We start from the raw sequence: 21281 nt of genomic DNA on the forward strand, positions 1-21281 counted from the left end.
AGTATTCCATTACATCTATTTCATAATATTATATGTTGTATACACTAAACCAGGCTATAGCTCAGTGGGCACATCCTCCTACATGTGGAAGGAGTTGGTGTTTATATACATTGGTGTTATGTTGTTCCACAACCATTTAACCCGGGTAATTCTAATTGGTTGTGCTCCAAATTATTCTCTAGAAAAAAAGAGCACAAAGCACATGTTTACTATTATTGTTGCGAATTGGGTTATGCAAGGTAATTAGGTATTATAGAAGTGATGTACTACAGGGTAAGATTTCCAAATCTTGGGTTGAGGTTTTAATGTTTACTAGAATCATGGGTTATTCTGCCCATATCTGTACATTATAGTAATGCTGAAGCTTGTGCCAAAACAAACATGTCCTTAAGAAAAATAATAAAGGGGAATAGAACAAGAGCAAGACAAGAAGGGGAGGAGGAAGGTTTTTTGGAGAAAGCCATGTTAAAGAGATTAAACAATGTTGAATCTATTATGAAGCATTTGAGATTTTTATTGTTCCTCCAAATTTGCTGCTCACATCTCATAAGCACTCTTTAAGTGAAAAATGAGGTAAACCTGTTTATATGTACTATCAACTATCCTATAAAGATGTTGATAAAAGATAACATTTGGTGACCATATAGTGGTATGATTGCCAACCTAAGTGTAAGTTGACTATGATATTAATAAGCATGGTGTGCCATACCATACTGAATTGGGTGGTATGGAGTATACTGTATTGTACCGATTCAGCACTGGTACATGGTACGGAGGGTTTACCAATACTCGGTACGCCGAACCAGCCCAATATCATACCATACTGATACAATGATAGCATGGCACCGATCCGGAGCCTAGTACCGAGACGACGTACCTTGTTGATAAGATTAAGTCAAATTTGGAAACTCTTAATTTTCTATGTAAATCAATGTGATATACTATTAATGATAATAATGAAAATATTTACCAAATCTTTTATGGTTCTACATCCTATAAACAATGTTGTTGCTAGATAATTGAGCAGTATCTAACGACCTAACACATCATGGAAAATTTTTAAAACTATCGTTCCCTTGCTTCACCAAAAGCACATTTGTTATATGAAAGTCCCATGTATTCTGATTATGGTAGCTAGATTATGTAATGGATTGGATGACAATTGAGGGTAGCAAATGAACCAAACGGTCCAACATTGATGCAGTGAAAGATTAAGATTGGATCGCTCTTTTTCAATAAATAACCATGAAAATATAGATTACATGCATAGCAAGATAGATTAGTATCTGCAAAGCAAATTTGGGACTAACAAATGAAGCGAGAAGATGGATGAAGACTTTTTTAGGCACCACATAGAGGACTCGCACATGGTAATGCTCTCTAAGCATTATTTGGAAGACTCCTCGTCTCTTTCAGTTTTCTTTCTTCCTTTCTATCTATCTCTTGTGGGCGGGACACTAGGAATCTTTTTCTTGAGATCTCTAGGGTACTGTACAAACCCCACACCCTAAGCCTCCTATTTATAATAGGAGGGGCGTCACACCAGGAAACCTTAGTATATTTGACAGCCACCAGGAAACCCTAGGTATGTAGTAGGCCATCCAAGGCTACCAAATGTAGTCGGCCACCTTGGGTTAGTCCTAGAAGATGGCTACATAGAAAACCCTAACCAGGGTTTGGGTCTTGATCCATAAGACCAAGTTAATAGCCCACATGACCTAATTCCTATACCAAGATCTAGTCCTTCTGCTCAATCTGATTGACTCTGAGTTTGTTGAGGACTCAAGAAAGATTTAGAGATAGGAAGGTTGATGGACAAGTATGGGATTCCAACATAGACTTCGGTTTATTATCTATCATATCCCATGTTAACGAATGTGCCATAATCACAATGAAGTAAGGTGGACTAGCCTCCTAATACATAAAGATGCATAATTCTGCTAATCCCTGGTAGATAAAATGGACAGAAAAATCTTCCCTCATGCATAACTATTCATGAAATTCAGTCCCTCTACTTCCCTTTATCCTTGATTGATTGTTGGAAAAATATAGCCAATTGATTTCATGACGCATTAGTATCTTGGATCAAGTGTTAGACAACTGAAAACCAATGCATGCACAAAACATTTTGAAATATTTTGATTATACTCAAAATAGATATATTTATAATATGAAAATGATCCGATTAAAACATTGCCTGGTACTAGGGCTCGTGCCAGAAGTTTCTCTGTTCTAATATGAATAAACTGCCATAGGTGGATTCCTTATTGGACAGTCCTTATCTTCACTCATGACAGGACAAAATAAGCATGTGCTCTTTATCAAGGATGAATCCAAGTACTACAGTCAGTACTCAGTAGACAAGTTTGGCCTTAAATTTGTTAACCAAAATCGCAGTGGATAGTTGTGCCGTCAGGTTTAGGGACCACTTGAATGCTCTACATAGGAGATCGTCATCTCTAACTCCAATAGTAGTTTCCAAGAGATGATCTCAGCTAGTTGATTATTCAGTATCAAACATATCCAATATGACAGTGCAAAGTCAATTACTTTGATGGCTATGAGAAGATAGCCACTCCAATCCGTTACTGGATATTGTATACAGACAACTATATTAGCGTGATGGTGAACCTCACTCACAGTTGTGAACCATTTTCAAGTGTTTATAATGATTCAATTCTCCTCATGGAGTACACAACCTTTCACTTGATCATTCTTCCCGTAAGAGACACTTATGGACTCTTTTCTGGCTCAAAGGCCTATGTGTGATTCAACCCTCTAAATGTTTATGATTGTTATAGGAAAGACACCTATGGAATAATCTAAAAATACTATGTTCATCATGCCTAATGGCTTTTGGGGCATACCCTACTTCGAGGCCACTAATCACGGAGATGCTACTTTCTTCCAACAAAAAAAAGAATCAAATAAAAAAAGAAACCAAACGAAAATCAAATAAATGAAGATTTTTTGGAAAGTACACCATTCAAAACATTCAGAAGTTCTGGTACATGGGATTTTACTAATGCTGTAGTTTCGTGACACACTAATGTTTGGCCACCTAGTAGTTGAGTAATATTTCTTTTCCAACCTCAACAGCCTCAGAGACATCTCGCCTTCATAATGGGTGCAACTCACACCGTCGGATTCTTATAATTCTCTTTGATCTTTCAGTGTTTGTGCCTTGTGCTAAGATTTCTGGTTTCTTAAAATATTGCCAGCGATTCCTATAACTAGGTAAGTAATTGTACCAATGAAACATATTATAGGATGCAGTAGAAAGCTCTGGCTGCATGGAGAGTCGGCTGCAGGTTTTTCCTGCCAGTTTGTTCTTATTCTTCCACAGCCTTCAGAAGAGTTCAACATGATTTCTTGTACAATCATGTTGTTTCTTTAGTATTTCTTAGCATGATTTATTATTTTATCTATATAATCATAGGCAGAAAATGGGGTTTCTCTATTGTGCCATATTAAAATATGGGGTCTCGCGGTTTGTAATGGCTAACACATTCCTTCTTTTTACCTTACATGTTATACTGTGCAGTATCCTGAAGGGCACGTATCTACAAGCATATATGCTATTTTCAAGATTATTAGTGCTCCTCCAGCTTCATATGGTTTATTTGAGGAATTTCTTTCAGATTTATGTCTGGCTATATGGACGACTACTCCTTGGACTATTCCAGCAAATGCTGGTAAGAGTCGCATAGTTCAAATTGTTAGTTTGCTGAATTAACTGTGACTGGAACACTTAACATGGCTAATTGCTATTTTAAATTTAGATATATAAACTATTTGCAGAAGTTTCTGTTTTGGTTACACAAATTATCTTTGTTATCCATGTGTTCAATAACCAATAAAAAGGTAAAGGATGCATGCATGTTGGCTTCATGAAAATTTTCTTTGGCACGGCAAAGTTTGACAGATCTCTTTAAATCTACCTGCCTTGGATTAAACATTTCTGATTTTTTTGGAAGGCATGGGTACTACAATCATGCTATTTCTGATATCTATTGGCACATCAAAATGATCATTTCTCCCACCTTTGTCAAGCATAGGTAGAGAATCATCCTCTGCATCTCTTAGTATTCAACTCTTTCCTGGCCTTTTTGTTGCTCAGGAAGTAATGCTTAACTGAATTCAAATATCATCTGTGTTATCCTCGGATAATTCCCCATTGGCCTGTCATGTTGAAAACTGAGCCTTTTGAGTTCTTAGGGTGTATGATGAGAATGAGCTTTATTTTTTATTTTATAAAACCACCATGGCAACTATGCCTTTTAATTAGTCAAGTTCTACTTTCCACTCCTGAAGAGCTCATAGGTATTATTGGCACATTGGAAGGCAACCTGTCAAGGATGTAAAGAGCAATTAAAGGTGCATCTGCTTGTAAACTGACCAGAAGGTTGGCTTGCACAGTCATGGACCTATGTCTATTAGTGCAATTTCCTTTTTCTGCAGGACCATTTTAATGTATGGAATTGCAGGAGTGATCTACTGAGCGTAGATTTCTTTCTTAAAATTCTCTAATATCTAACATGGTTAATACAAAACAGTGAAAGAGCCTCAACCTCATCCAAGGCTGATACTTAACCTCCACTCATGGGACTCTAAGCAATCTGATGCGCTGGTCCTGTGAGGTCAAATAATTGATGATCAACAAGTGTAAGGTAACCACGACTCATGGGACTCTAAGCAATCTGATGCCCTGGTCTTGTGAGGTCAAATAATTGATGATCAACAAGTGTAAGGTCATGATTAAGCACAGCAAAGCCCTTTGGTTCAAGTATCCACAAAGCAGTCTTCTTACTATGTCGGAACGGATCAACTTGAGAGATGCCTGGGCTTGGATTGCCCTAAAGGCTTCTAGTAGACCTTCAGGTCACATAGCATTCACTTGTGTGCAGTTCAAAGTACTGAGTGGGTGCCCAATGTTCCCTGGCTAACTTTCATATTCATCTTATCTTGCTACCTGGCCTAGTTTCACTTGTGTCTTTTGAGATGAAAACATCTTGATTATGAATAGTCAAATAGGTTACAATTACTAGGATTAATATCATGAAAATTAACCATCTGAAATAAATTTTACATGCTTAATAAAGTTCAAATAGTGTGGATCTCTGCTGAAATCAAAAGTGAAAGTAAGACTAACAAAAGCTCCTCAAAACAAACTATGATGAGCTTAGGTGCATGAAGAACATTATAAAAGGCTTCTACTATTGTGTAAAGCAGACAACTCTCACGGTCTTACCTGGTCTCCAATGATTTGCATCCCTCTATCCTACTTAGCGTAAACCTTGCCTACCTGATTTATTTAGCTGGAGACTAATTCAATCAACCAGACTAGGTTAAACAAATCCGGAGTTAATCCACAACAAACTTATCCAAACCCAAATTTGCTCTCAGAAATAGGGGTGGCAATTTATGACCCAACGTGCTAACCCAACCCATGAATGACCCGCTTTAAGTAGCTTCGGATTTGACATAAATGAGTTTGGGTCATAAACGGGTCAACCCGTCTAGACCTGTTTATTAAATAGGTTGGGTTCAGGTTTAGATCTTTGATCCGTTTAACTTGTGTTGAGCCGTTTAATAATTGGGTTGGATCATATTCGACCCATTTAACCAGTTTAAGATCTGTTTAACTTGTTTAAAATTTGCTTGACATATTTTTGTTCTATTTAACTCGACCCGCTTGACCTGTTTAAATCCATTTAATCTGCTAAAAATCCACTTAATCTATTTAACCTGACTTGACCTATTTACGAATGAGTTATGTGTGTCGGATTGGGTTACCTGTTTAATAAATAGGTCAGGTTCAAACTTGAATTTTTGACATATCTAATAAATAGGTTGGGTTCGGGTTGACGGATTTTTGAGCCAACCCACATCCGATCCGACCTGTATCTGACCCGACCTGACATGATTACCACGCCTACTCAAAAACCTCTTCAGTAGTTAGACAATCCCAGATTTGGAGAAGCAAACTCAAAATAATATCAAGATTAATTTACGAGGGCCTGTTGAATGCAAAATAACCCACCCCACCTTACCTTTCATATGTAAATGCACATGATCATTTCTCACATCACCAATTCCACACCAATTTATCATATGACTAACATATATCCTACTAAGGTCCTATCTTTCATGTACCAATCCACATTGCATCAACTCACTATTTGCCTCATTCAATCTGTTGTGGCTTTTTTAAAGGTAAAAAAAGAGAAATAAGTGCCATCCTTGTGAAATAATATATCTTTTCCATCTTCCAGCTGTTGCAGTGAATCCCAAGCTTCTATACGTGGTGGCTGAAGTGCATTCCATCCTAAAAGACACTGCATTATCTAAAGAGAAACAAGCAAATCTCAGCAGAGCTTTGAAAGCTGGGCAAACAAAGGCCTTTGTAGTAGTGGCATCAGAGCTTGTATCAACACTTGAATCCAAGTGGGGGGTGAAACTGATGGTGAAGAAAACTTTCCATGGATCAGCCCTGGAGAATTTCAGGTTACATCTTGACATGGAAACATATATATGTACTTTTAAAATTCTATGCACACTGTTGTCATATTATGTTTCTCATTACTATGATATGACTGTGGTAGTAATTACTACTAAAGTTGAAATGCAGATTCACATGACAAATTCTACTCTTCTAAGCATGCAGATTTGCAAGGAGCTGTTTCTAGAGTTGCTATGGCAATTTATTTTGTTGACAAATCTCTGCTAAGTTCTGGTTTTAAACTATGATGCCAGGTATTTACATCCTGTGAGTGGCAAGGAATGTCCTGTTGTCCTAGGAGGAGACTATATTACAACACAGTCAGGAACAGGACTTGTTCATACTGCCCCAGGCCATGGTCAGGAAGACTATGCAACTGGCTTGAAATATGGACTACCTATACTTTCTCCAGTGGATGATGAAGGAAAGTTTACGGAAGAAGCTGGACAGTTCAGTGGTTTAGATGTCCTCGGGTCTGGTAATGCTGCTGTCGTGAAATATCTGGACGAACAGTTGTCACTGATTTTAGAAGAGCCATATAGTAAGTAGAGACGTCACATGATCAAGATGTCGTTCCTTCTCCTTAGTCCTCACTAATTTGAGGTTGAAGTTGTGTATTGGACTATATTCCCTATTTTGAACATTTTCATTCTTTTCTAGAGCATAAGTACCCTTATGATTGGAGAACAAAGAAGCCAACAATATTCAGAGCCACGGAACAGTGGTTTGCTTCTGTGGATGGTTTCCGGCAGACTGCTATGGATGCAATTAATGAAGTGAACTGGATTCCTGCACAGGTACTGCTCAATATTTTTTGTTTTTGTTTTTTGGGTCCATGGTTTCAGACATTGGATAATCATTAAAGTACATGAGATTTTGTTGCTTCAATCTATTTGATGATCATGAACAGTGACTGAGTGCTCAGTTCTACTGAAGAAAATCATAATTTTAATGTGCTTTTAAGTGGTTATCAAAGGTGCATAATTAGTAAGTGGGCAGTTTACCAGACGTTCTTTCTAGTATGAGCCATGAGGCATATCACAAGAACTTTTAACCTACAATGGGGCAAGGTCCAAGGTGTAAGCCAGTCATTGTTTTCCAAAACTGTTAACAATAAGTTAACTGCAATAAAAATAATATAACAAGAATACGAAAAATGAAAACTCAGACAACAAATCACACCCTAAGTTCACCTAATTATAGAAAGGTTTAAATGAGACATATGCCTCACCAAGTGGAACTTGTACTGCATGAGGCATATGTCTTGTCTATGTTGTATTCTTAAAACTAAATTACAGCCAGGAAACTGTCTTACAAATTACTGGTTAAATGTCTTTTTCAGGTACAGTTTTCTTAACTATGATCGTAATTATAAAATTACATCAAAGTGGACTATTTTCCCTGTTTTTCCTCAAGTGATGCTTGTAACATTCCTGTTGATACTTTGCCGCCGATACTCAGAATTTCTGTTATGCTGTCTCATTAATTTAAAAAGATCATATTCATCATGATCTGTAGATTATTTATTGATGAATGTTTCTTGATCAGTCTACTCAGATCTTTAAAGTTCTTTCCCCCTTGTTCATCTTCTTTTTTCCTGGTCTCACTTTTTATGAGAAAAATGTCAAATCGTGCCATTTTATGACATGCATATCATGTCTGCAGGCAGTTAATAGAATCATAGCTATGACTTCTAGTCGCTCTGATTGGTGCATTTCACGACAAAGAACTTGGGGTGTTCCCATTCCAGTTTTCTATCATGTGCACTCGAAAGAACCACTGATAACTGAGGAAACTATTGCTCATATCAAGGGTAAGAGACTATCACTAAATATGATATATAATACTTCCACTTACAAAATAAATTGATAATTTTGTTCTCTTATATTTTTTTCAGTTTTCAAAACCATTACTTTGATTGTAGAATTTTTCTAGCATTAATATGTAAACACAAATTCTATATTTTCCCTGTTTCCGTGTTTCCGGTGCAGTATCTGTCATGAACCATTATCATAAGAATTCTATATATAATGCACTATTACATTGTTTGGATAGGCTATGTAGACTTATGCTGTATACAACTGATTTCTTTTATTATTATATATCAACTCAGATCAGCCAAGAGATGTTGCTTTTTGTCTTTCTATGATATGCAGATATTAAAACTTATTTTTTTTAACTAGTTCCTCCCTTATAAACTGAATTTTTTTAACTAGTTCCTCCCTTACATGCATATGTGTGTGAGGTCCAATAGTCCCACATCGGAAAGACTCGTTCCAGAGCCTGGGTATATGAGGCGGGTGTCTCCAAATCCTGTAGATGCGTTTTGGGTGGAAAACAAAACTAGGGAGGGGTCTGAGCGGTGCATGCGGCGCGCGTGCGGGCCCCGGAACCGGACAATATCTGGCAGGGAGCCTCGTGTTCTCCCCTGTAGCCCCCACGTGGGCACTGGGTGCCTCATGTGCCCCGCACAGGCGGGGGCGTGAAATTTGGTACAAGAGCCGAGGACGGCTCTTGTTCGATGGTGGGAAGGGTGTGAGGCCCAATAGTCCCACATCGGAAAGACTTAGAGCCTGGGCATATGAGGCGGGTGTCTCCAAATCCTGCAGACGCGTTTTGGGTGGAAAACAAAACCGGGAAGGGGTTTGAGCGGTGCGTGCGGGCCCCGAAACCGGACAATATCTAATAGGGGAGCTCCATGTTCCCCCTCATGTAGCCTCCACGTGGGCATTGGGTTTCTCACGTGCCCCGCACAGGTGGGGGCGTGACAATGTGCATCCATGTAAGGAGCATATATTTTTAGGAGGGAAGCTAAGCAGCTAAGCCTGGATGTCCCACATGGCTTGTCACGCTTAATCAACCGAACCATCTGGAAGCTAATGTTAATTTTCCAAAATATCCCTATTCCTCTCTGTCATGCCATGTTCCTCTTTCTCTCTCTCCCTCTTTGTCTCCCACACATCAAAGAAGACTTCAACCTATCCCACATCTTCACTCCCTCTAGCCCTCTCTTCTCTAGTTCTACCCTCCCCAAACTCTCTCTCCATTTTCACCCTCTCCCTTCCCTCTCTGTCTCACTTTCTCCGGGTTCCACCCTTCATCTCTTAAACACTTTGACTATTTTCACTCCTAGCTTGATCCTACTTCACCTCAAAATTTTTTGGATGCAAAGACATATGTAGATGTTCTCTTGGATGAAGGAGATTAAAACTCAAAATGAGGTGAATGACTTCTCAACCAAAAGAGATTGGAAAAGAGAATTATTGGGTTTCTTTGAAACCCATACTGGACAGTAGCCATCACAATCACTAGGGCCACCACCTCTGCTGCAACACCACTGCCATCGCTGTTACCGCCTCTGCCACATTGCCATTACTGTCATTGCTACCACCAACACCGCCATTGCCGTCACTATTGCCCCTGTTACCATCATTGCCATGTTCATGTTTTTAAAAGTAATTGACTATACCAAACATGTTTGTATTCTTAAAATTTAGAAAAGTATAAGTCATGGTTTGCCGTACCGGCCGGTACGTACCGATCCGGCCTGGGACCGGTACCGGATCAGCGTGGAATCCGGTACCGGTGGTTTATTGTTGGAGAGCCGGTACGGGACCGGTATAGAACCGGTATGGGACCGGTACGAGACCGTTTCGTACCAGTCCGGGCCGCCACCGGTACGCCGACCGGTACCGGTACTATAACTAAAAGTTTTATTTTTTATTTCTGAAAGTGATGCCAAACAGCATGTTGTTTTTTTCTTCAAATTCTTCTTGGTTTACAATGCAGTCATCATCTAATAATCCAAGGAACAACATTTAACATTACATAATTAATTCAGAATTCATGCATTCTATCCATTTCCAAACTGAATCATTTCTTTGTCATATCAGAGCTAGCTGTGGAACCATTCTGTTTTCTAATTCAGTTTACTGGTAAGTCAGATGGTCTGCAACTTGTTTCACGCAAGTTTAACCAGTTTTGTGCAAGAAAAAACTGGAGTTTGAGTTTAGGAGAGGATAATTATACAAAAGTGATCTAAGATCTCCTACTTTATCGTGAAACCTTCTTCTATTTTGATTGGTTGAAGCAGCCTCACTGTGCAAAACATTGGGTATAAGAAAAAAGAAGATGAAGAGGAGAAAAATTGTCCTCTTCACACAGAGCATTGATTTTTCAATAGTAATGAAAAAGAAGAAGGAATATAGTCTACGATACTGTTGGTTAACTGCTTGCAATATATGCTGGAATGACTAAAACCATATCTTTTTCATTGTAGGCTTTGTTAGACTCTTTTTTTCATCTTTTATCTCTCTATGTTTCTTGCTTTCATCAAATATGGAGTATAGAATTAGACCAGGAAAAAGCCTTGGTTGGATGCTATCTATCCGTTGGGGAGGACTCCCCTCTATTTGATTGATGATCCCTTGTTGACATTTTATGGGCCACAGCAGAGAAAATCATTCCTACTGGCAGGGCAGGAATTACTCTATTTCGGGGATGGGCAATTATCCACAGTTGGCTTTTCAGGTGCAAGTAAGGACGCGCTTTGGGATTAGGTGGTTGTAAGGTTGCGCCTTGGTTGTAAGGTAACCAGCACTTGTCTATTGGAAAGTGAAGTATGATAGTGAAACAACTTATAAGATATTTATTTATAAATTTTGGAGACATGAACTATAAAGGATGGTGGCTATCAAAAATTAAAATGATAGAGTGCACATGACCTCACTCAGTTATTATTTTATAATTGGAAAGTAATGCCTTAGAAACAACTGATTGTTTTACATCATGCAAGTTTTCGTGTGTTTCTCATTCTTTCTTTTGTGTTTGTTACCTTGTCCAACCCCTGCAGGAAGGAAAAGGGGGGGGGGGGGGGGGGGGGGGTGTTCTGGTCAGTGCCTGATTTGCGTAATACATGCTCTATCAAGCAAATCATAACAGGGCCACCAAGTACCAACACGAATACATGCTTTTATGAGCATATAAAATTGCTAATAAATTGAACTATTATGTGTTGAATTATATCAATCAATATAGTTTATATTGATCTCTGCACATAAATAATTAATCCATAGTATACATGGTGATTTTTAAGTGTTATCATTGCATGTTATTTATTAGAACCATATAAATATTTGATTTCTCCTTTGAATATACTAATGAAACCAAAATGTACAGTCATGGACGAAAGCAATAAGCTCTGAAGATTCTGATTTCTTAGTTCTTCAGAATTGTGGTTAAAACTGGTCGAAGAACATCCTTGTGACTTCATGGATGAACCTTTGGTTCATCCAGTCGGAAACCATATGGATTGGATCATAAGGTTCATCCAGTCGGAAACCATATGGATTGGATCATAAGGTTCATCCAGTCGGAAACCATATGGATTGGATCATAGGATAAAGCCTGCTGCTATAGTTCTTTAATAAACTTTCTGCATGGAAACAAAGTAAATATTTCTAGAATTTTTCTGTAAGTTTATGGCTGTTATCGATCATCTCTAGACAAGGGACAGTTTCTTGTTGCAGATAAACCCAAGTAAGGTCTTCTATTTTGTATTTGTTGAATTCCCCAGAATGTCTGGGGAACTCGATGATTCTTAAAGGAAGCCCTTTAGCTTCCTTTTTTCTTCTCCCCCCTAGATTCATGGATTTGATGTACGTTTGGTGGATCCATTATGTCAAGAGCGATCGTATGAGAAGCAACGGACCAAATGTTTAATGGTTATAAAACAAAGAACACAAAAGTTACCTATTACCATCCCAAAACAAGCATCATTGCTTAAAAACATAATTGCATCCTTGTGTCTGTTATGAATCTATTTGTTTTTTGTTGAGTGAAAAACCTATCTAGGAGAAAACCCAGAAATAATGCGCTAGACTTTATAAATGAACTTGACTTCTTGCTTTAATGTCTTTTAATACTCATTTTCTGTCTTTATCATTCTACGATGACCAAAAGACTTTCGAAATTGATCGACACATATTATACGTTCATGTTAAGTATGTTTTGCATCTTCCATATTGAGGAATGTTGAGAGGTATTGGTTACAAAATCTGATATATAGTAGGAGATGCTGGATATGTGGTGACTAGCAGACCAAAACCTGTGCAATGGTCATGAACTGTGGTTTTCTTGATAATAAAAAAGAAACTGAGTTTCTCATTTAATTTTTTGAATTAGCATGAAAAGTGAAAAGTTTGGATAATTTGAAAAGTTTAAGAATGGTCAGAGTTTTCAGAAAAAGCTTAGCAGATTCTGTTCATAACTATTATCCATATTTTTTTTATTTTCTTTAATCTTGTATATGTTGTGAATCCTACGTTGTTTTTCTTATTCTTAATCAAGTATTGACTTAATTTTTAGCTTCTCAAATTCTGGTTAGGTTGGATACAATACCTTTTCTGCTTTTCTTTTTTCTGTTTCTTTTTGAACAAAATGTTTGGTAGTGATGCTTATGCATGATTTTATCACATGTGCTGGTCTTTACATTTGCAGCTATAGTTTCAAATAAGGGTAGTGATGCATGGTGGTACATGTCAACTGAGGAACTTCTTCCTCATAAGTATCGTGACAAAGCTTCGGAGTATCAGAAGGGAACGGATACAATGGATGTTTGGTTTGATTCTGGTACATTATGATGCTATTTATTATTTCATGCCTTACTACTCAGCAATAATTTAGCTTATAGAATTTCTGTTGTCTAGTATACTTCATTCTAGGTGAATCTGAAAAATATTTATGCATATATCTATTTACGTCGAAAGGAATCATAATCATCTCCTTGGTTCCATCTATGTGGTAAAAGGTTATTGGTCAAATCTGTTTCTTACAAGCAAGCATTCATTGTTAACTTGATGTAATCACAACCATTAAGCCTTGTCCCAACTATTCAGGTTGAGCCTTATGAATTTACCATTCCTATCGAGGGCAAATATTTAGTATTTATGTAAAATCCTTCTATCTTGGATACTCTTCAGTACCTATAGCATCACGATATTGTACTCTCAGATGCCAAATCGTCAGGCCTAGATTTATTGGTCAAAATTATCATTTTAGTTGTTACCGTCATTCACTTGCCAATCATATAGTTTAGAAATAGATGGGAGCAAAATTCATTGTACTGGTGTCTATCGCCCCATACAAGACATCCCTTACCATACTAGTACCTAGCCGATAATTGATATGGGGGACTTACCGAGTATTGGTATGCTGAATTGACTCATATTGGCACTGTAGCAACATGGTATCTATACGGTATGACCCGATGTTACAAACCTTGGTTGGGAGCTTGGTGTTTGTCTTGGTTTTCCTACATCTTGGAATATGTAGTTTTAGAATTTTAGTTTTACCCATAATCATTTGGGTTTTGGTCCATCTTGTACAAAAATAATGTTTGTACTTGAGGATGAGAAAAATAGAAAATGGATCTAAATTTGTGGTTACCAAGAAGGAACATTCTTATTGCTTGATATTCAGGTAAACTGAATAATGCACAAATATATAGAGTTGGGCTTGCTGAAGAGGAAGTGAATAGGTCAGTGTGGTGTTGCAAATGATTATGATACATTGAAATATGAAAGTTGAGGAATAAGAGTCAGGCTAGATCTTTGTCTCTAGCCGGGCATCTGTCTATACAGCCCATGGAAGTTAAAGATGCACACTGTGATAAGTAGGTCATATAATGAGGTGCCATGGTGCATTTTGAAAAATTTCTGTAAGCGTACTTTTTATATGGTATGGTTGGTATGCAACTTTGCCTCTAGTATCCATTCGAGCAAGCATAGACAATCATCAATTCATCATGACATTGTGCTGAACATTTGATCAGCTAATACTCCTAAGATGGTAGCATATTAACCATGAACTGCAAGAGGTGGTCTAAGTTTTAGTTGCCAGAAACTGGAGCAGGCACCGGTTCGAGTTTCTTGGGAGTTTTTGAAGTAGGTAGATTACTCTGGGCAAAGTTTCCTGCTACTAAGATCTGAGTGCAGATTTTGCGGAATGATCTAAGGAGTCACTGAAGGAAACATGACCATAATAAGAAATGATGGACAGAAGGCAGCTAGAAAAAAAAATACTTTGGATAGTGTCAATGACCCTAAGTAACTGTTGAAATAGTTGATGGTACAACTACTTTTAAAATTCATGTGCTGGTCATGTGACTCTCTTAAGTGATACCTGATGTTACTGCTTTAGATGGGTAAATACTTGATGATAAGTTGATAACAAATATATCTACTTTATTTTTGTTTTGGTAGAATTGGTGGTATCTTACTGATTTCTGTAGTTCTTTCATGGATAATGTTCTTCTGAAGTCTCTAATTTGGCATCAGATATATTTTGAATATTACTGCTCGTGTGACTTTTGACTATGTACTTCATACATTTAGTTTCATTTTTGTAAGTGTTCCTTTTTTTCTCGTTGTTCCTAAAGCATCCTTTTGAGGTGGTATCAGATACTTTCCTGTGATATTTTTCATTGAGACGTTCTTTATAATTTTTAGATCATTAATTGCCGTTTCTTTGTCTGTTTTTTCATAGGCTCATCCTGGGCTGCTGTCTTGGGGAAAAGGGATGGTCTTAGTTTTCCAGCAGATTTGTATCTTGAAGGTACAGATCAGCATAGAGGGTGGTTCCAAAGCTCTTTGTTGACCAGTATTGCTTCAACAGGTAACTATATCTGGACTTTTTATTTGAACTATTCAGAGGACTTCATATCTATTTTCTGGTGATCACTCTGCATAGATTTCATTATAATTACTGTTTAGTTGTGCACACTAATTTGTTGATGGGTCTTCAAACTAGCAACCATCAAAAAATTCTCCTATAAGGAAACAAAATGTTTGATGTTTTCATGATGTCTTGTATAGTGTTAGATATTTTAATAAAATAACATCAAGCTGGTGCTGCCCCTTTTCTTTGTTCGACTGCACCAGATCTTGCTTGTAGCTTACCGATGTGACCTTTGTTGCCAAATTTTTCTGATTGAACCATAATGAGATTGCTCATGCATTTGTAATTATATGATCATATTGGGATTTATTTGATACGAGAAAAATTTTAAATGTTCTTCTGAATTTGAAGAAGCTATAAAACCAAAAGTGGAAACAACACTGCATATTGAAAGTTTTAAAGAAATCTTCTGATACGATACAATATATCTAGTTTGTGAGAAAAAGAGGATGGTGAAGCTAACAAAAAAAAAAAAAGAGAGAGAGAACTTTAGAATTTTTTTTTTGAAAAAAACCTTAACCAAAGTCAGTGTCCATCTATAATTGTCAAGTACTCTGAGATTAATCACCTTGATGCTTTTCATCAAGACTATTTCAATGTAAATTTATCTAAAATAGAGTTGCAATCCTCCTTGATTGGATGTTTTGTGGTTTTTATTGTATAACCATTCAGGGTCTTTCATTCTAAATTTATCAAGCAAACACTATGGGACCACTTCATTAAACAAATATTGATACCTTAGACCCTCAAATAATTTAAACCCTCAAGTGTTCTTATGATTTTAGCAGTCTCCTTTTATTCCTTTCATTTGTTTTTCCCAATTATTTCAGTTTATCTATTCCTCCATCTATGTCCTATTATCCGAATTTACTGGTTTGTGGCACATAATACCACTGAAATCAAAATTATCTGATTTTGATGCAAACGTTCTCCACCTTCGCTTGAATTTTGTTGTCCATCTTCAATTACATCTGTTGTTTGATGCATACCCCTTCTAATTTCATCACCAGACTACCAACAAGAACCACCTATGCTGCAAATGATTCTAAAGTAATGCTGTTTTTGACAAGTTTAGTCATCTAACAGTTAGTTCATGAATTTTAGGTGAGAATCAGCAGCTATACTTATTCAATTATAAGTAAGTGAATCTTGTTAGTATGTAGCTTCAGTTTTCTTTTTTCAGTTTCTTTCATCATGAATGTTCAATTTTCTGAGGCTTGTTGTTATTTTGCAATCTTCGGTGGTATATTTGCCAATATTAATGGATAATATATATAATGCCTCCATGCTTTTTCAGGAAAGGCTCCTTATTCATGTGTTATAACACATGGTTTTGTACTCGATGAGAAGGGTTTGAAAATGAGCAAATCCCTTGGTAACATTGTGGATCCAGAAATTGTTATTAGTGGAGGAAAAAACATAAAGGTTTGTCTTAAATGAAAAAAAGATGCTTTAAGAAATTTTCTTGTCTCTTTTATAGTTTGTGATGTTTTTGTTCCCTGTTCTGCAGAATGAACCTGCTTATGGAGCTGATGTTCTCCGTCTTTGGGTTTCCAGTGTTGATTATGCTGGAGATGTAATGATTGGCCCTCAAATTCTTCGTCAGATGTCTGATATGTATAGAAAATTACGAGGAACATTGCGATTTCTTTTGTCAAATCTGCATGATTGGAAAGTATGTTCAGGTGGTCTAATGTATTTGTCTCCTGTTTATAAAATCATTGGAGTATTGGACTCTCTTAATTGTCCATGATCTATTCTCTAATTTGTCTTCTTCACATTGTTTGTACCTATGTTATTTGTTGTCCATGATCATTTGTTTCTTATTGATGTTCGTTTCTTTTTTATATAGATAGAGAATGCTGTTTCATACAGTGAGCTTCCCAAACTTGACAAATATGCATTATTTCAACTTGAAAATATTGCGGATGCCATCAGAGACAGTTATGAAAACTATCAGTTCTACAAGATCTTCCAGGTACATCAAGTTGTCTATTTTTAATTACTTATAGTTATGGGGCTGTAGTCCATTCTTGTTAAAGTTTATGTACTAAGATCTATACAGTTAGCTGATTTGTTACTATTTTCTTTTAATTAGCAGTATCATGTGCTGGTTTAAGGATTTCTATTTTTATGACATACCAACGTGTTAAATATTGGTACCAAGCCTCATAGCATTTTTCAACTGTATGATATTGGTACAGTACCAGTACTGACGGTATGCACCCAAATTGACAGCACCAGAAAGAATGAAAAGATAGATACCAGTTGGTATAGTTGGTATGGTACCAGCATGCACTATTACAGCCAGTACAGATGGTTTGGTGTCCCAGCACCCATATTAGTGCTGGTTTAGTGTTGGAATGGTATAGTGCTGAGTCAGTTTGTAAATCCTTATGACATTTTTTTTGCTTGGTATTGTTTGTATTTCAAATTTCTACTTTGCATATGGACAATCAATTGAGTTTGCTTGGGGTAGAATGAGATATTTCCTTTGATTAGCTGTAATTTTAATACTTAAAATTATTCAATATATATGAGGTTTATTGATGGCCTGATTTACATTCATTGGGAGAAAGATGAGGAGATTCCAAAAGTTAGAATTTAATTGAAGAAACTTCCTCTCAAATTCTTAATTTGCTCATTGTTCCATATTATACCAATGGCCCCGTCATAAACCATCTCACAGTTCATTCTAACTAAACTATCTGACAATCGAATTGCATTACTAGTGACCAGCTACTAGTGGAAAGGGAGGTGGGTAAGGGGAGAGTGCTGACATTCCCATTAACTTCGTGACTTTCAATACCTCGGTAGGTATTTTATCTATCCCTAACATTTATCTTTTTGCATCCTTTCCAAAACTACCTTCTCTTAGTTTTATGAATTGTATGAAGAGAACCTTGACGACTCCCTGTGTGTCTTCCATAAAAATTTCTCCAGTATAATTGTTGTTTAACAAATTCTGAAAAAGTAGGGCAACTTTTAATGTTTCTTGTGACAAGAATAAGGTTTGCAAATTGAGAAGTTTTCTATTTAGACAAGGATATATGCTTAGACTCATTGAAACTTTAAGAAGTTTAGGATTGTTTTTCCAAGTTAGATACCTATGATTTTTCTGTCACATCTTGAAGCTTCAAACCAGGATTTTCTGTTTAGTGTTACATGATGCAGCACCCAAGTGTTGGTAGAACTTCTTAGAATAAGATTTGCCTTATCAAATCTTTTAGGATATTCTTTTACAGATTTCTTTTCTCATTAAAAAGACTATATTTCATTTCATATAATATGGGAATTTGCATGTAATCATAATAAAGTTCCGAGATGAATGAATTTTGATAAAACCTCTATTGGAAAGCTAGCAGTGGATTTGACGTTGTTCCCACTATGTGTAAATTTCTGGATCAATAAACAGTGAGGCAATAAAAACAATACCTGCAGTTTTCATTGTGTTACTTAGAAGGTGTATTTTATGCTTTAAAATTTGCCTGTTGTAGAGCACCACTGGAATGTCTAAAGAGGATTTATTGAACTAGATTTAATGTTCCTCTGCCTATATTTAATGCATATATTACTGATTATTTGCATGTCCTTGGATTCTGATATATATATTTTAATTTCAGATCATACAGCGCTTTGCCATTGTTGATTTGTCAAACTTTTACTTTGATGTTGCTAAAGATAGACTTTATGTGGGGTATGTCTTTCTTAACTTTGGTATATCCTTTTTACCAGATTTTTTCCCATCCCAATTCTTTTTTAAGATTTTTGTGTCATGTTATATATTACATTTATCATGCCTTGAAAATCTTACATTTTGGTTCTTTCATGGTCACTTTTGAGTTATATCAAGATAGATTGGTGCAAGGTCTGTTATATTGGCCTATACCGCCCCATATTGATCACCGTGCCTATACCATACTGAGGTTCACTTTGGTATATGAGCCAAACCGGTTCATTCCAGTCCATACTGAATAGAAGCGCCCCATACCCCTAGATTTTGGGGCGTATCGTGGCCCGTACTGCTTGGTATCAACCCATACCACTCGGTTTTGGATGGTACCATAGATGGGAGTGAGAAAAAGTGTTGGAAGCTTGTCTTGGCATGGATAGATACCATACTATACCGACAGTACCGTACTAAAATGGTAATGTACCAATACGGTTCTCGGTAATGGTTTTGCAGACCTTGAATTGGTGCATATTGTGTGCCAACTTGTATTAATTATCAGTTAGCACCAGAAAGGGGGAGGGGACCCGGTTCCAAATCAGGTCGACTCGGTGCGAATTGGACGGTTCCACCGAGTTCGAATGGAACCAGCCGGTTCCGGCTGGTTCCGTATGGTTTCAGCCTTTTTCGGCCTGTTCTAGTCGGTTCGGAACTCGTTCCAGCCGGTTTGGGGCTAGAACTGAATTTAATAGACGAATCGATCCGGTACTCCACCGGATCGGCTCGGTACGAGCCGAACCGGTCGGTTTGGTCTGGTTTGGCCTACCTTGGCTCTAAGCTTTTTACTTACAAATCCATGCTTCTATATGATGCTAGTTTGTGTTAGTTTTCCAGTAATAGTTATTTAAGTAGCCTAGTCTACGTGACAGGATTATATTTGTAGACATTTATATATCATTTGACTTAAGATGCTACAAGGAAAAGTAAATGTTCATTCCCTCTAGAAAGAAATTAAAACCACATAGGATGCGTTAAGGATCAGGTTTTCCTTGGTTTTGTTAGCATGCTTTTGCCATTCTTGTCCAACAATGTAAGGCATCTTACCATGTGTATTTGTGCTGCTTTTAGACATGGTACAATGCAATACAGATACCATATGGGGCCTAACTAACATGAGCGCTGGCCAACAGGACTTCTTTAAAATTTCACTAGTTATTAGACATTGATCCATTTTCATGTAAATGTGAAGTCCAAAGTTGTTTGTGTCTATAATGTCATTAACAATATTAAAAAAAATTGGATTGTGTGTAACTATTGTAGAAGAATTTTCAAGGCGTCTATCTGAACAAGAATTTTTTAAAAAAAATCCACACGAATTCAAGACAGTCCACCCGCATATTCTTTGCAGTATCTCTAGATATTTCATGTTTGAATTTCATGAGTTTCTTTTTTCTAATTATCTTGTAACAAAAAGTATGTTGAGAAAGTATGTGAGGATATTATTATAGTTTACTACATCACTATTATGATCGTTTGGTGGGATATGAGCTGGTTCATTTTGTCTCTAATCTCCTGCACCTTTTTCTGCGGGATCTACTCAGTTTTTCATAAACCATTGTCTGTTGAGGGGCATTGGAGATGTACTTTCCTCTAAGTTATTTTAGTGACTATTTTGTTATCCCATGATTTGCATTGACATCTTAACACTTCTGCAACTATTCATTGACACCTCTCTCTATGAGTTGCATGATGAAGGTCAACTCATTAGCTGATGAAATCACTCTTAAGATCTGATTCCAACTCTTAACATGGAGGCGTCTCCTAACTTGGACCAGGGATCTGGCCTGCACAGAAAGAGAGAGGATGATGGAGTCATCCTAGACCAGGGATCAGTACAACGATCAAGGAATTATTACATAGAGGCTGTGTGAACGCATCCTTGACCATCACTTTCTGATATCTTGCAATAACGGAGATGGAAAAGTTGCTTTCTTGTTATAAGATTAACAGCTAAAATTGATTGGCTGCATGCACCAATTGAGATACTTGTTTGCCTAGCCACTGGGAGAACACTTTGCTTGCTGACAATAATCATCTGTTCCCCTATATAGCTCCTGCAGCGATTTCTATTGGCAGCTAAAAGCTTGCATAAAGCCTTGTAGGTGTATTACCTGAAGATAACTTATGATTGCCCTGCTTGCTTTTTGGAGGCCCCCTTCATGTCAATATTGTCAAATGGGGTCCCTTCCCCTAGCCTCTTGCAAATCCTCCTAGGTTACTAAATAAGTAATTTTTCCAATGCAAGTTGTTTTACTTTCATTTTGTTTGGTGCGATTTAGAATTGTCGTTACTTGCTTGGAACACTAAAACTGG

General features: G+C 37.1%; 1 protein-coding gene across 7 annotated transcripts in view; it reads left to right on the forward strand.

Annotated features, from left to right (window-relative positions):
- The window catches only part of OVA2 (tRNA synthetase class I (I, L, M and V) family protein), a 29961-nt gene that overhangs the window by 5911 nt on the left and 2769 nt on the right, over positions 1-21281 (forward strand). For 6 of the 7 annotated variants that reach the window (XM_017842228.4, XM_088721362.1, XM_017842230.4 and 3 more), the window contains 11 exons: positions 3545-3695; positions 6276-6507; positions 6757-7043; positions 7163-7299; positions 8168-8315; positions 13001-13132; positions 15047-15175; positions 16536-16663; positions 16749-16913; positions 17091-17216; positions 18862-18935. In XM_017842228.4, coding sequence (XP_017697717.3) covers positions 3545-3695; positions 6276-6507; positions 6757-7043; positions 7163-7299; positions 8168-8315; positions 13001-13132; positions 15047-15175; positions 16536-16663; positions 16749-16913; positions 17091-17216; positions 18862-18935 — 1709 coding nt within the window. Of the gene's footprint in view, positions 1-3544; positions 3696-6275; positions 6508-6756; positions 7044-7162; positions 7300-8167; positions 8316-13000; positions 13133-15046; positions 15176-16535; positions 16664-16748; positions 16914-17090; positions 17217-18861; positions 18936-20743; positions 20979-21281 lie in introns of those variants that run through there. The other variant, XM_026803788.3, reaches the window with a different exon arrangement.

The sequence above is a fragment of the Phoenix dactylifera genome, chromosome 5 (assembly GCF_051530095.1).
Source record: "Phoenix dactylifera cultivar Ajwa chromosome 5, Ajwa_hap1_PhDact_Kaust_v1.1, whole genome shotgun sequence".
NCBI lineage: Eukaryota > Viridiplantae > Streptophyta > Magnoliopsida > Arecales > Arecaceae > Phoenix > Phoenix dactylifera.